Source organism: Trachemys scripta, chromosome 2 (assembly GCF_013100865.1).
Source record: "Trachemys scripta elegans isolate TJP31775 chromosome 2, CAS_Tse_1.0, whole genome shotgun sequence".
Classification (NCBI taxonomy): Eukaryota; Metazoa; Chordata; order Testudines; family Emydidae; genus Trachemys; species Trachemys scripta.
In genome coordinates this window covers 56,365,071-56,379,251 of record NC_048299.1, presented here as the reverse complement: position 1 = coordinate 56,379,251, position 14,181 = coordinate 56,365,071, and the positions used below count along the sequence as shown (strand labels likewise).

The following is a 14,181-nucleotide window of genomic DNA, read 5'->3' as shown; positions in this document are numbered from 1 at the left end:
GGAGACAAGCAAAGCCACTATTTGCACCAGTGGCACTTACCCTTGCTGAAACTGACCAACTATATAGGTGGCTGGCCACTGGTGGCTGAAATAAGGACAGATCTCCAGTGCAGGCAAGACCTTATTTATAAGAAGGGTGAACTACTCGCACGGCTGGCTACTGATGGCTGGAATTGGAGCAAATAACATTTGGTCTTATTTTGATGTGTAATGTTTTTGGCTGGAGATGAGCCTGTGGAGTTGTATTTCAGATTATCCATTGGGACCTAGGTATTTCTGCAGAAAATAATAATTATAATAATTATACTTCAAAGATATTCCCAGTAAGGCTGATTATATCACTGTATTTTCACCAGATGAAACAACACTGGCACCTCTGGGAGGCAAAATGATGTATGTTAAGAGAAAAACATGCAAGATAAAGGGCTGGTTAGCTTTTAGGAGAACACTATGGGCCAAACCATGGCTTCAGCTATGCACGTGCAATTCCCATTGAAGTTAGAGGGATGCCTATCAGCAGAATATGGTCTCCTGTTTTAGATGTCATTGTGTGGAATTTACTTATTTCTTCAAATGGACAGGATTTGGTCCTTTAAGCAGACTTTCGTAAATGCAAGTCCTCAGCTGCCCCTTCCCATTGTTTTCATGCTCAAAGTAAAACAAAAGTGGAACTATATTGATTAAGATTTGTATTTAGGATGGTATTGCCCCACCTTGCAAGGGCCTCCACACTTTAGCCCCAAGTTAATTCCTTTATGAAGCTTCAGTGGTTTGGACTCCAGAGAATCTTCTAAGGGCCTTCTTGCATGGGGATGAGATTTGCCCTTCACGTGAGCACCAGCAGCACTCTGTTTTTTTTTCTTTTTCTTGCCTATCCATTTCTTGGTACAGAATCACTAATATAAGCTACAGTGTTTTGGACCCTACTGTTCTATGAAGAGTGAAGTGCTTTGGGATCCTGTATGATGAAAGGTGCTATAGGAAGGTGAAATATTATATTGGTCTATATTAATCTGCATATTTTAAAGGATATTATAATCAGCTAAAAAGACATTTCACAGTGATTTAATTTTAGAAAAACAACACTTTATTTAATAGTTTTACTTTGTACCACAGTCATTGGGTTTACTGAGATTTCTGATCCACTTAGAGTTTATTCTGGATGTTTCAGGGATACCTAGTTATGAGTGTCACTTGTGATTTTACATTGGATATAACTGCAGTAATCCAGGCACTGTAGTCATAACAAAATTATAACACTGCCTAAGTTTGCAAAAGAATAACAATTCCTTTATCTCAAAGGCCACTGCAGGCTTCAATTTGCTGGCAAACACACGCATAATGCTAAGAGACATAGTAACCAGGTACTGATCAAATAAGCAGAAAGAATTTGGCAAGTTAAGGTACTTAAATTCCATGTGAACTAGGTCACTACTATTCAGCATCGAATTGCTCATATGAGATTAATTAAATTTAGTAACACACTTTGCCCCATGAAGATTTCTACAGTGTTGCTGGAAGAATTGCCCATTTGATGAATTTTTATTTTTCAAGAAAATAGGACTATATTTATTTCTTATTAATATAGTTAACAAAAAGTAACTAACAAGGAAAGCAGGATCCTTTTAGGAAAAAACCTGAACTACTAAACTGCACATTGCATTACAGTTTCAAGTAGTTCTATTCCAACCTCTCCGTTTTCAGTGAGACAAATAGAGATAAATCTAAAATGAAAGAACCGTGTGGGTGGGGAAGCACAAATGAATGCTTCCCAATCCAATCAGGAACATCAAATTAGGCAACAAATGAAGTTTTTCATTTTTTGGTCTGCAAAATAAAAATAAATATGTAAGAATTTTACTTTTTACATTATTAGAGGATCTCAAAAGGTTTTACAAATATTAATTGATGCCATCACTTTTGTAAATCAGATATAATTACATTATACCCATTTTCAGAGGCAAGATTTCAGGTGCTAAAGCACTGATAGTTCTGACTGACTTCAACTGGTATTTTGGGTGGTCAGCAATTAAATCTGGCCTTATTAAGTGATTGCCCAATCACACAGAGAACAGTCAGTGAGCAAGCCAGAATTCTCAAGTCCTAATTTCATTCTTCAACCACTTGATAAGAATTTTCTCCATTGGAGCTTTGGAGACACTTGAAACAAAACAGAGAAGAAAAACTTAAGTCAAGGCTAATATAAAATCATGGAAACCAAAAGGGCCTGGTTCTTTGGCTGGAATTTGATCCAACTAATTTTTATTTTTGATAATATGTAACACAGTAGCTGGTCCTTTTTCCTTCTTTCATACAACAATGTATTTTCTTAATAGGAAATTCCTATTTTCTTAATAGGAAATTCAACTTTTTACTGGTTTGCAGAACAGTCTGCATAAGCATTCTCCTTCATATCTATTCTTGAAGAAGAAAGAGAAAACATTGACCTCCTAATTGTTTGTCATATACAAGGTCTCACTTTCAAAGTCCTTTACAATAACTGAGCCATGGAAAATATACATGTGAGTGAGTAAACTCCATGTATTCCCATGTGCACAGATACACAGAGAAATTTCATAGTTACACAAACGCATGTTTATGCTCATCCACAACTAAGGTATTTGATGGGTACTGTGCACATTGTGTGGCATATCCATTGCAGAGGCCATGAAACAATGGGACCCACAGACTATCACTTATCTTGAGAATCCCCATTTATTTTAGGCTGGATAATCCCAAAAGAAACAACTGTGTCTTTTCCATGCTGCAAGAGACCCAGAAGGCTGTGGCTGCAGAGCAGGTCAAGTTGACCCATTTGAGAGTCACTGTGCCCTGCACAATAGACTTCCTTCTCACCAAAAAAATAAAAAATAAAAAAAAATAATTACCAACATTGCTGAGAAGGCCCTTTGGGTCAATGGGTGAGATATCTGCAGTGAGGAGTCCTCAGTGGTGGAAATCACGTTCTCCATCAGCCAAATTCAGACCTGTTTCAAGTGCAGTTCAATTGATTTCCATCATCAGAGCTGCACACTCTTTTACAACAGTAATGAATCTGGCCACATGTGTTGGTTTCTGTTTGCTAATTAAAATTTGACTGAATTTAAAAATATATTGGAGAGCTTCCCTTCAGTAACTGATACCTGAATGATTTGTTTTGCTGGTAATAGTTTTATTGCATCTCTATTTACATTCACTAATGTCATTACAGAACAACAACATTCATATGTTGGGGCATTGTTTGGTTTGAAGGCAAGAAAATGATTAAAGGTCAGATGGTGATCTGGGCTGAGTGGAAAGCACAGGAGCTGACGCGAAGCATGACACACTCTCGCCATGCAGCCTTGGTAGGCCCTGGGTCCAGGTATTAGAGGTTGGTGAGTGCTGTGCACCCATTACTCCCCATCATGGGGAACAGATCTTATTTACTCGGTTAGCTAAACATTTAGGGGTCAGTTATTTGGACGTGCGCACACACGCACTCTCCCAACAGCATCAACGGGAGCTAGCAGCTTCAGTACCACAAGCTATTTGCTCATGCTTAGAACACAAGAGATATCGCCCTCTCAGACAGTTTCAGGCCAGGCAAGTTTTCTGTACAATTAAAGTTTTATTTATTTCGTACATTTTAAATGTTTTGTTATAAACCCAGGGTTGCAAGCACATATTTCCAAGGTTCTTTTCTTTATTGTAGATTAACAAAAAAAAAAAAACCTCCAACACCCTTCAAAATCCGCTCTTCTGCTAGTAATGCTCAGTTCAATAACAACTTCTTCTCCTCTCTCCCCCATCCCATTGATCCTTTTCCGGTTGCTATAGTGCCACCACGTACTCCAGATCTTTACTCAAACCATCATTGTGCTTTTTAACACAGATCTTTTTGGTCAGCTCTCTCTCTCACTCACACAGACACAGACGACTCTTACACTTCTTTAGGTATGTTGGGTGAAATCTTGCCCGAAGCACAACGGGAATCCTGCAGAGACTGAAATTACACAATAGGGGAGTACGCCTACATCACTGTTGTCAAATAAGTAGTTGAAGTTAGGGCCTCTTTCATCCCTAGGCTCTAGAGGCTGTAAGGTAGGTTTCCCTCCTCTTCTGAGAGCTTGAACTACAAGCTTTTTTCTTGTCAAAGGGATCTGCAAAACAGTATGAGTAGCATTAGATTGGAGCCAAACCACCTTAATCCCCATTAGGGTCACTGACTATGCAATGAGGTGAATGACGTGAATAATTATAAGATATTATATGCTACAATGGTGCCAAAAACTATCACTATCTGGACAAATAACTGCATAATAGTCCAATTTAATAGCTGCATTTCACATCCTATGTGGAAAAAGAGAAAGGCTTCATAAAGCTCATTTACCATCATTCCACAACGGGGAATGATGGTACTGGGAGATGCACCACATAGTTTGGTACCAGGACCACTGTCGTTAATGGGGAGAGGGCTTTGTAGGGGCATACGTTTATTTGCTATAGCTCATACTTTGCCTCTAACAGTTCCTCAACTTTGTCCTCTTCCACTGAAATTATGAAAATTGTGGTCATCGTTCTAACTTTTGAAAGAAAAAAAAAAAGAGGTAAAATGATACATTTTTCCTTTTCTTAACATTTAGAACATTCTCTTCTTATGTTGCCCTATGTCATTACCAAGGTTTCTCTCTTGCGTTGCTGAGTCCAAGGGCTCATGTAAGTGACATACAGATTGTCATGAACACAGCAGCCCTTACTTGAATGCTAATTCTTGTCCCAGCACTGTTGTGCTATTTTCAATTAAACAAAAACAGTTCTTGCCAGAATTAGCAATTTATGGTCATGGTGAAAGAATGACTAAGGGGTAGGAAGTGATTATGTGAAACAAAACAGAGCTAAAAAGGGTAATTTTGGTGGTCACATCATACGTAAGTTTTGAAAACAGCTCTGCTCATTTAGATTTTCTTGGCCCCCTGTCGGTCTCTGTAGGTGATAAGGTATGTTCTTAAAGCATAGACGTCCTTTTCATGTCAACGGTTTGGCCTAGAATTTTGTAGGGAAACTATTATGACCAGAATCAACACAAGAACGAAGTGCATGTCCCTTTCACAATTTACAGACACCATTTTGGCCAGTGTTAGAAAAGCAGCATAACTGTGTCCTATGAGGGTACAGATGTATGCTCAAAAGTACAACTCTATTCCAAGCCAACCCCAACAAGCCAATTCTTACCCAGAGTAGGAACAATGTGTAGAGAGAGGGAGGAGGAATATTTTTAGCCACGTATTAATATTCAAATCATGCCTTCATGTGCTCAGCTATGCTATGTTACACTCCTCTGAGGTTCAGAGACAGTTTACTGAGTAGTGTCTCAGCAATGTTTCGAAGGGCATGTCTACACTGCATCTGCTAGTGAGCTTCCCAGCCCAGGTCCACAGACTTGTGCCAGTGGGTCTCATGCTAGTGCTCTAAAAATACACGTGTAGACCTCGCAGCTCAGGCTGGAGCTGAGGCTCTGCAACCTCAAAGCACTGTCTACAAAGTTATTTTTAGAGCACTAGCAGGAGCGCTACTAGCACAAGTCAGGAAGGCTCACTTCCAGATGCAGCGTAGACATGCCCAAAGGGGAGTCAGATACTATTCCGACATACTCAATGCTGCCCATATGTTTGCTGATAAATTCCTAGTTACACTGTCAGACAGAGTTCTGGACCATCATATGCTTTCATATGTTTACCTAAACCTAATAATCATGCTTCTTGAGATTTTGGTCCAGCGCTACTTATACGGTCCTATTCCATCATAGATCAGTTTTAAGCAAACTCCTCTTTCCTTAACATAGTCCTACAGACTAATGAACTACCTTTATATTCCTAGAGGAAGTGTGATAGTGAGGATAACAAACATTTTTTTAAAGCGTCAATGATAAAATACAAGCGTATTACAAAACATGACACTCCACAGGGATGAAATACTGCTTTTTTATTTTTTTAGAGAGCAAGTACAATAACGTTGCATTAACTTAATGCTATGTCATAGCTGTTACAGCTCTGATAGAAAAATAAACATCTCACAGTACACTACAGTGTCAATTCATTAATAAATATAATCAAAATAGAAGTTAGTAGTCAACTGAAATGAATAACCAGCTACAAAAGTATATTATTTTAAAGATAATAGTCAGAACATTTTCAGACAAATTTAAGTAGTGATTCATTTTAAAAATGTCATTTCAAGCTGGAAATGAACAATAAGAGTTACAAATATATTAAAAACCTGCTTCCCTTTCTAAAATGTTCTATGTATCAAACTTTTTAAATCTAAAGAATCATTATATATCCACATACTTTTTTTAAACAAAAGATAGCACATTAAACATGAAGATAATCCCCACATTATATTAGTCATTTTCTCACTACTTTGCTAAAGGAGACACTTTAAAGTAGTTTTATTTTTTGAAAACAGTAGTAAGTGTGAAATAGATCTCAGCACAGTGAATGTGTCTAACACGAATGTGTTTGCAAACAGGAAAAAAAGGAAGGTGGCTGGGGTGAAGCTGTGGCCACAATGAAAACTCCCATTGGCTTGAAAGAGGACAGGATTTCAACTCACATCAACATATGCCAGACATTTTACTCATTTTTTCCTAACTACGTACCTTGTTTCAAGAGTGTGCAACAGAAAAATAAAACAAAGAGGAAATGGTAGCTGAAGAGGAATTTCTAAAGCAAAAGAACTTCCTGGACATTTATTTTCAGAAAGAATCATCTTGAAGAACATTAAAATATACTGGGCTCTAATTCTAAGCTAGCTTGCACTCTGTGCAACTGCACTGATTTGTCCCATTATATACAAATTATTCCTGCTAGGTAATTTTAACCTATTGCTGACATCAGTGTACAGTACACTCAAATTTCCCTTGACTTCTATCAGAGTTCTGGGTATAGAGCAATAGCTAAAAACAGTAACATTCTTCCTAACTACTGCTTCATTATTGTTTACCATGTAAATCTTATTTTTAGATTTCAAATGCATGGCATAAATGCTACGGATACATTTCATTTCTAATTTGATTGGACGGTTTGATAAATATAGTGCAGTGAATCAATAACATTTCTTGCTCCACACCTTGGCATTTCCAACTAAAAATCAAAGCGGATGTATCTTTCAGAAGTGCATTTTTCTAACTGTGAATTGTACTGCTTACTTAGGGCCTGCTCCAAAGCCCACTGACGTCAATGAAAAAATTCCCACTGACTTCAATGGGCTTCAATTGAGGCTCATAGGGTCCAGTTCTACAACCCTACATCAAGTAGTCCCTCTTAGTCAGTTGCCAACATTGCCCTTTGTGTTTACATCAGGGAACAGGGTTAGGTACAGAGGGTGCAAACAGCCTCCTCATCTTTGCAGGGGCTGGACACAAAATGGCCCTTACACTCTCCTATGCACAAGGAATACCTTGTGAGTGCCTCTGCCAGTCTAATCTCTTCAAAGCATCTGGGAAGGGCCATGGTTTCCTGCACTGGCTAGCAGAACAGGTTGGGCGCAGAAGATGGATACTGTACTCTCTTTAAGGAGTGCACTCAAACCTCGCTCCCCAGAGCTCTTGGATGCATTCTGCCTGCTTTAGACATTGTGCCTCGTCAAGCCCCTCCTAAGGCAGTAGATTTCTGCACATCCCTCAACCCCGAGCTGTGCCTTAAAGGGCATCATAAAACCCAACATGGCTAGTTGGAAGAGTAGGTGTTGCCTAAAAGTAAGTTTCACAGGTTCACTGTCGTAGTTAACAACACAGTCACAATCACACCCATGTATGGAAAAAAAGAACTAATTCCCCTGTGTGACTTGAGAAAGCAAGGGTATCAGAATATTTTACCACCTACAGCAAATTATTTCTTCTAATACAAAACCATACTTTACATAGGAGATTTTCGAGCCTCTCACTGAAAAAAATTAATACAATTCAAATAACTGATAACATGTAAAGTATGTCTAGACAAATGTGATTTCTTTTGAAGGTCCACTTTAAACACCGCTTGTGAATATATGGGAGTATTTCAATCTGTCACAATGAAAATTCCACATACATCACGTGCATTTTCTGAATGAACAAACCATTTCCCCATACTCATTTGTGACACTATAATAAATGTATTCATAGAGGTTGGAAGTAATTGACACTGAGTCACTGTAATTCTATGAGTGTTTTTTTTTTTTAAATCAGAAGTAATGTGCACATATTTACTGCATAAGCATCTGTCCTTTCTAAAATATACACGAACAAGTAGTTAGAGATGAATAGATTTCAGCCCTCTCTACGCTCAAGTATCTAGTTTAAGAACTAGAATAATGAAACCATTCATAGAGATGTTTAAACAAGGAACAACAATTTTTCTGCAGATGCTCATGTAAATATTGCGCTTATGGAGCATAAAGTAAAACAAATAAAATAAAAAGATCCCCAAATGACCAGTTAACAATACAAATATAGTACCTGTGTGTATTTCTTTAATGAAGTGTTCCATATTTTGGAGCTGGCCTACTGTCAAATTATTTGAAATGTTTCATTTTTCAGTGGGCTTAACTTTCTTCCATAAGCCTGTAGTGACTTTTGTTGAGGCCAAATGTTATATTTTTGGTTTGGAGGGAACACGTTAGAGGCACAATATAGAGAGAAGAAATCGTGATATGAACTATGTAGCACAAACTTGTTTACAGTAGCTCACACACTAACTGCTACACAAAGCACAGCCACAGTACCGTAAGTGCTGATCAAATTTCTTGTGAATTATGGACTAAGTGCTTTCTCATTTAAGGTTATGTGCAAATGGGAGCACAGATCCCCACCATTGTGAGGCTTTTGTTGGGTCATTCCTCCTCTGCACCATCCCTTCTGAAAAGCAGAGCCAGTGGCCAAAGGGAACAGCTAGCAGGCAAGGCCACAGTTTCTCATGCATGGCAGCCATCAATGAGAATCAGACACCATCTTGAGGCTCTTGTTCTGTCTGACCTCTAAAGATTAGCTCTTGGCCTTCTGCATTGCTAGCAGCTAATTCTTTGTCAGTAGCCCGCTCGTAACCTCCTCCATGGTACATTAACGCAGTGGAAGGGGGAGTTACAACTACTCAGGACAGCAGCAGCTTACAATTAAATTTATGTTGCAAAGTTCCACTGACCCGAGTGGAATATAATGCATTGAGCAGCTGCTCTGATGGCAACATGCTGGCCATGCCCCCATTTGAGTAGAGCTGGAGTTCCAACAAAGTGCAACAGAAGGAGAGAAACAGCGATAGGACGTATTTTGGAGGTAGGGGGGAGATGTTACCATAAAGACCCCTTTCTCTCCTGTATATTAAGTCCCCAACTCCATTTCTGTTCAAGAATTTGACACTTGTGAACAATGAAGAGAAGTTATTTTAAACAGTTATAAGTTATTTTTACCAATTATATCACTTAACTATATGTTGTCTTAAGGGCTATTGTATTTCATTCCAAGAGAATTAGGTTAAAAATCATATTCCATTATTTAAAGAATAGGTTCATATCTTTTGTGAAGCACATGGAATCTTTCAATTAAATAAACAGTTACTGATATCCAGACAGTACCCTGTTTCCTCCTCTCTTTAACAAGTTGTGGCCAGAACAATATTAAGTATGCTTATTTCACATGGGCCTTTATTCTGTTCCCAGTAAAGTCAATGGTAATCATCCCATTAACTTCCATGGGAGAAGGACTGAGTCCCACACTGTGCAGTATAAAGAAAAATAATTCAAGTTAAATACAGTATAAAGTTGAACTGATTCACTGTAGTATACTTTTCAATAATCAATAATTAACAAATAAAAATGAAGGTTATCATGAACACAGATAAAATCAGTGTAATGTATTCCAATTTCTAGCGAGTTGTTTTTAAGTTGTCTGAACTGAAGTTCAAATACTACTGTGATGTGTGACATAGAAATACTTAATAGAGGAGTTTAAAAGGTGGCTTATTAGGGGGAAGTATGTAGTGACTACCATTGATATCTAGAGCTGTTAGAACAATGACAATGGAAATTTTGAGCCATTGTCTTTGTAGGATTTTTTTTTCAAACCTCCATTTGATCAGTGTATTAGGGAATGCTGTCTGTGAAACACAACCCATAAAGCTGATTATCTATTCCAAATCCTGCATTCCTTTCACATGCACATCATTCCCAGATTTCAGTGGGACTTACTTGTACAGAAGGAATGCAGAACTGTGAGAATTCATTTTTCTCATTTCTTATAAGTATCTCAACCATGTCTATTCTGCCTTTTTTTTAAATAAAGACATTTCCCCCTTGTTTCAGTGAAACAAATACTCTCTGCAAAAGGCACAGATTAGTATTGAGTATCAGTATTTAGCACTGATAACATATGTCATGTCAGAGAATTTTTTGCCAACTAAATTTTAGTGCATATTTCAAAGAGGGTTACCAGGACTTCCTAACTTTATGACAATGTAAAAAAGTCAGTCTGACTACTAGCTGTGCACTTTATATGGCATATAGCAACAATACGACAGCCTCCATTGTTGCAGAGTTTGTTTTATGGAGAAGCGGAGTATCTTTGCACAATTTATTCTGTGGCACAAATTCTTCCCTCAGACGCATCCATATTGGTCCCATTGAATCTAGGAAGGATCTTGCCAACTTCTGAAGGCAGAATTTGAATCTACATTGGTCAATTCAACTAGTTCTCATGGGAAAATTCCTCTCCTTTTTTTCTGTATTCTTTTTCTTCTTCTGAAGTTGACACCTTCACATCCTACTGGATACATATCCCCGCAATTTAGGTGGTTAAATAAAGGATTCATGCAAACTGATTCTCTCAGCTAAAAAGTAGCAGATGTGGAAAAATTAGGCATATCAGATATTTAACAAGAAGAGAGCCCTTATTCGGCAAAACACTGGACTGTAGCTAGCAGACCAAATACAGCCCTGTTGTAATTCAACTGACTTCAGTGCAGCTCCTCTTGCCAACCCCAGAGCTGAATTTAGCCAGTGTGTTTAATTATTATGTAGCGTATTCCAGTCAGCTAAAACAAAAAACAAAACCACACTAGAATAACTCTCCCCCCCTTTCCCCTTTTTATACTGACTCAGTTTTCACATATCTTAAAATATATATAAAAGTCTCTATTTTGGAACAAAGGGAATACTAAAATGTATACACTTTATCACATATGAAGAATAAATCCTGTTTAAGTGACATTATAATCTGTAGATATTTAAAAATACCAGTAGTAACTAAGCACTCATTAATCCAGTTATTTTTGATAAGTAACTATAAGAAGATAAACTGATGTCAAAGCAGACAAGTGGAACTTCGAAAGGAAAACCATAAATGTTTTAAGAAGTATCATTTCTACATGTACAAGAACTCCAATAGCCCCATCTATTGCCATAATGTATAGGAATGTTAATATTTTAATCACAGTTTTGCCCATTCCCACAGCGCACATCAATACTAGCTACATGTAAAGTGAGATCAGTGCTTTGTCCCCCCTGTTCATATCTACATTCTATGCCATAACTAAATAAATTATTTTACCTTAAAGTGCTACACCAACACTAATGGTCTTGAACAGTAGTAATGCACATTTCTCTTTCATAAAATACAGCAGCCATAACTTCAAACGTAGTCACATTATGTGACTATGCTTACATGTTGGTTTGTTACAGTATTCAAAAAATGCATGCCACAAAAACAAATAGCATCAGTCAAGACTCTTACACAGTAAAAATAAGATAGCTTTTTAAAATTAGAAAATGATGGAAATAGAGATTTGCAGAAAACAGTCTTCAGAACTCGCACTTGAAAGTTTCATTTAATCGTAACTTGCTGATGTCGATATTTATTTCTTCTGGTTTGTCACGTCTGTATGTTACTGTTCTTGAACAAACAGTAGGCAAAAACATCTTATCCTTGAAGGAGAAGATACAGTTTAGCAACAAATAGCTAACACTTATATGCAAGCAAAAAAAAAAAAAAAAAGGACTGAATATGATTTTCTCTGAAATCAATTACCTTCTTTGTTGCAGATGCTCTGTAATCTGAGGAAGATTTAACTTTATTGCTATTCCACTGTAGAATTATCTGCCTGATGATAAGTACAGTAAGCAACCCAATCAGAAATGTAACTATAAAGATTATAAAAAAGATTCTAAAGTAGTTTGGGTCAGAGAAACATTCTGCAATAAAAGGAAAACAAGAGTGTAAAGCTAAAATATTGATATGGGGCACCCATTAAACCAAGTTTGAATTTAACAGTGCACATTAATTTAGCATAGCTTCACTAAACCAAATTCCTAAAATAACCCCAAACGATTGTATGTGTGAAAGTATTTAATGAAGAAGGAATAATTATTCGCATTGCCATATGCAAACTATTTTTAAAATAGCTTTATCAGGAAAAAAATTCCAATTAGGAAGATCCAGATACAAGGTCACAACTTTTTTATTGTTTAATGTTACAGTAGCACCTAGAGGTCAGGACTCCATTGTGTTAGGCACACAACACAGTACCAGACAGTCTCTGCCCCAGACAAGACAGACAAAGTGTGGAAGGTAAAACTCAGGCTTGTCACTTTCCCTGCTGGTAAGTAGCACAGTCAGGAATAGAACCCAGGTCTCCTGACTCCTAGTCCCAGGCCCTATGCACTGCACCGCTTCTCTCAATAGTCTGGGCCTCTAATAGTTTTAAAAATCTACAGATCCTTCTCATAAATCCCAAATAGAATCTCTGTCACTTTTATATGACTCTTTAAAACAAAATGTCTACGTAAAGCTATTAACTGACAAAAAGTGATTACATATATGTAATTTTCTTTGCCATTTGGGCCCTGTCACTTGAATGGGCTTTGGATGTGTTTATTAATAGAGAAAGACTTTTACACACGCTCATTACCTTACAGCTGTGTATACTTAAGACACATTAAAATGTTTCATTGAGCTATGCGTTCTACTTCATTTGTTCAGCTCTTGTAATGTGAAATAATGTAAACATATGAGAAGTAGTAAAACATATGGCTACCATAATACATTTCTGTAAATCTTTCTTTAAACATTACTGACGCAGGATTCACTATTGGATGCAACTTCTCAAGGATCTTGGAAATCTGATTTAGCAATGCTTGCCAATCACATTTCCTGTTATTATTTATCTTTCATTTTCCCTGAAGCAAAACAAACTTTCTTCAAACAATCACAATCTACTCTTGAAGAATATAAATGCTAACTAGAGCAAGGAATGTTATTACAGAAATATCTGTGCATCAGTGCCAATTTTTAAATCCATCATTCATACGAATATTTAAGCAGGACGATATCAGATTTAATTTTGTTACAAAATAACACGTCAAGATGTACTGCATTTTGCAGGGCTGAGGACGGCAAAAGGGAAGGGAAGAGTGGAGGCTTTTTTACAATTAAGTATTAACTGTTAACAGGGCTGGCTCCTGGCACCAGCTTGACAAGCAGGTGCTTGGGGCGGCCACTTCGGAGAAGGGCGGCACGTCCAGCTATTTGGCGACAATTCGGCGGATGGTCCCTCACTCCAACTCGGAGCGAAGGACCTCCCGCCGAATTGTCGCCGCAGACCGCGATCGCGGGTTTTTTTTTTTTTTGGGGGCTGCTTGGAGCGGCCAAAACCCTGGAGCCGGCCCTGACTGTTAACTGAGGGGAAAAATTCACCACAATGCAGAGGGCCTATACCAAGTCCTATACATAACTTACACTCAATTTTAAAGAATTAAATGATTCTTAAGTGATGCCAAGTGGGTTGTGTGGATCTTCTACTATGAATTTTGATGGCTTTCACACTTTTAATAAAATGATTAGGCAAAGCTAGGTTTTTACATACCTGATGCGGGATCAATATAATGCACCATATAAGCACATGAGGTTTTGCACTGGTCATGTGTAGTTTGTGATGCATTGTTAGAATAATGGCACTGAACGCAATTCCTGAAAATGAACATATAAATATAGCACTTAACCACCATTATAACTTCACTGCATTTTCCTTAAACGATTAAATCAACAGAATAATTATTGTGTTCAAATAATGTTCTCTTGCTGCTAGAAAAATACTGAAGCATTTATTTATTAACTTTGAGACATGCTGTCTCTCTCTTGCAATATTTTAACCCATTGTTATTTGCAGTATTGTTGTA

General features: G+C 37.6%; 1 protein-coding gene across 4 annotated transcripts in view; it reads right to left on the bottom strand.

Annotated features, from left to right (window-relative positions):
- Positions 1–1,091: 1,091 nt before the first annotated feature.
- The window catches only part of ITGB8 (integrin subunit beta 8), a 70,486-nt gene continuing 57,396 nt past the window's right edge, over positions 1,092–14,181 (bottom strand). The window contains exons 11-14 of one of the 4 annotated variants that reach the window (XR_004644445.1): positions 13,869–13,972; positions 12,035–12,198; positions 1,919–2,160; positions 1,092–1,827 (exon numbers count right to left, since the gene is read on the bottom strand). Coding sequence is in view for 3 of the 4 variants with exons in the window: in XM_034760588.1 (XP_034616479.1) it covers positions 11,809–11,931; positions 12,035–12,198; positions 13,869–13,972 (391 nt within the window). In the remaining variant the exon portion in view is untranslated. Of the gene's footprint in view, positions 2,161–5,945; positions 11,932–12,034; positions 12,199–13,868; positions 13,973–14,181 lie in introns of those variants that run through there. The other 3 variants (XM_034760589.1, XM_034760588.1, XM_034760590.1) reach the window with 3 other exon arrangements.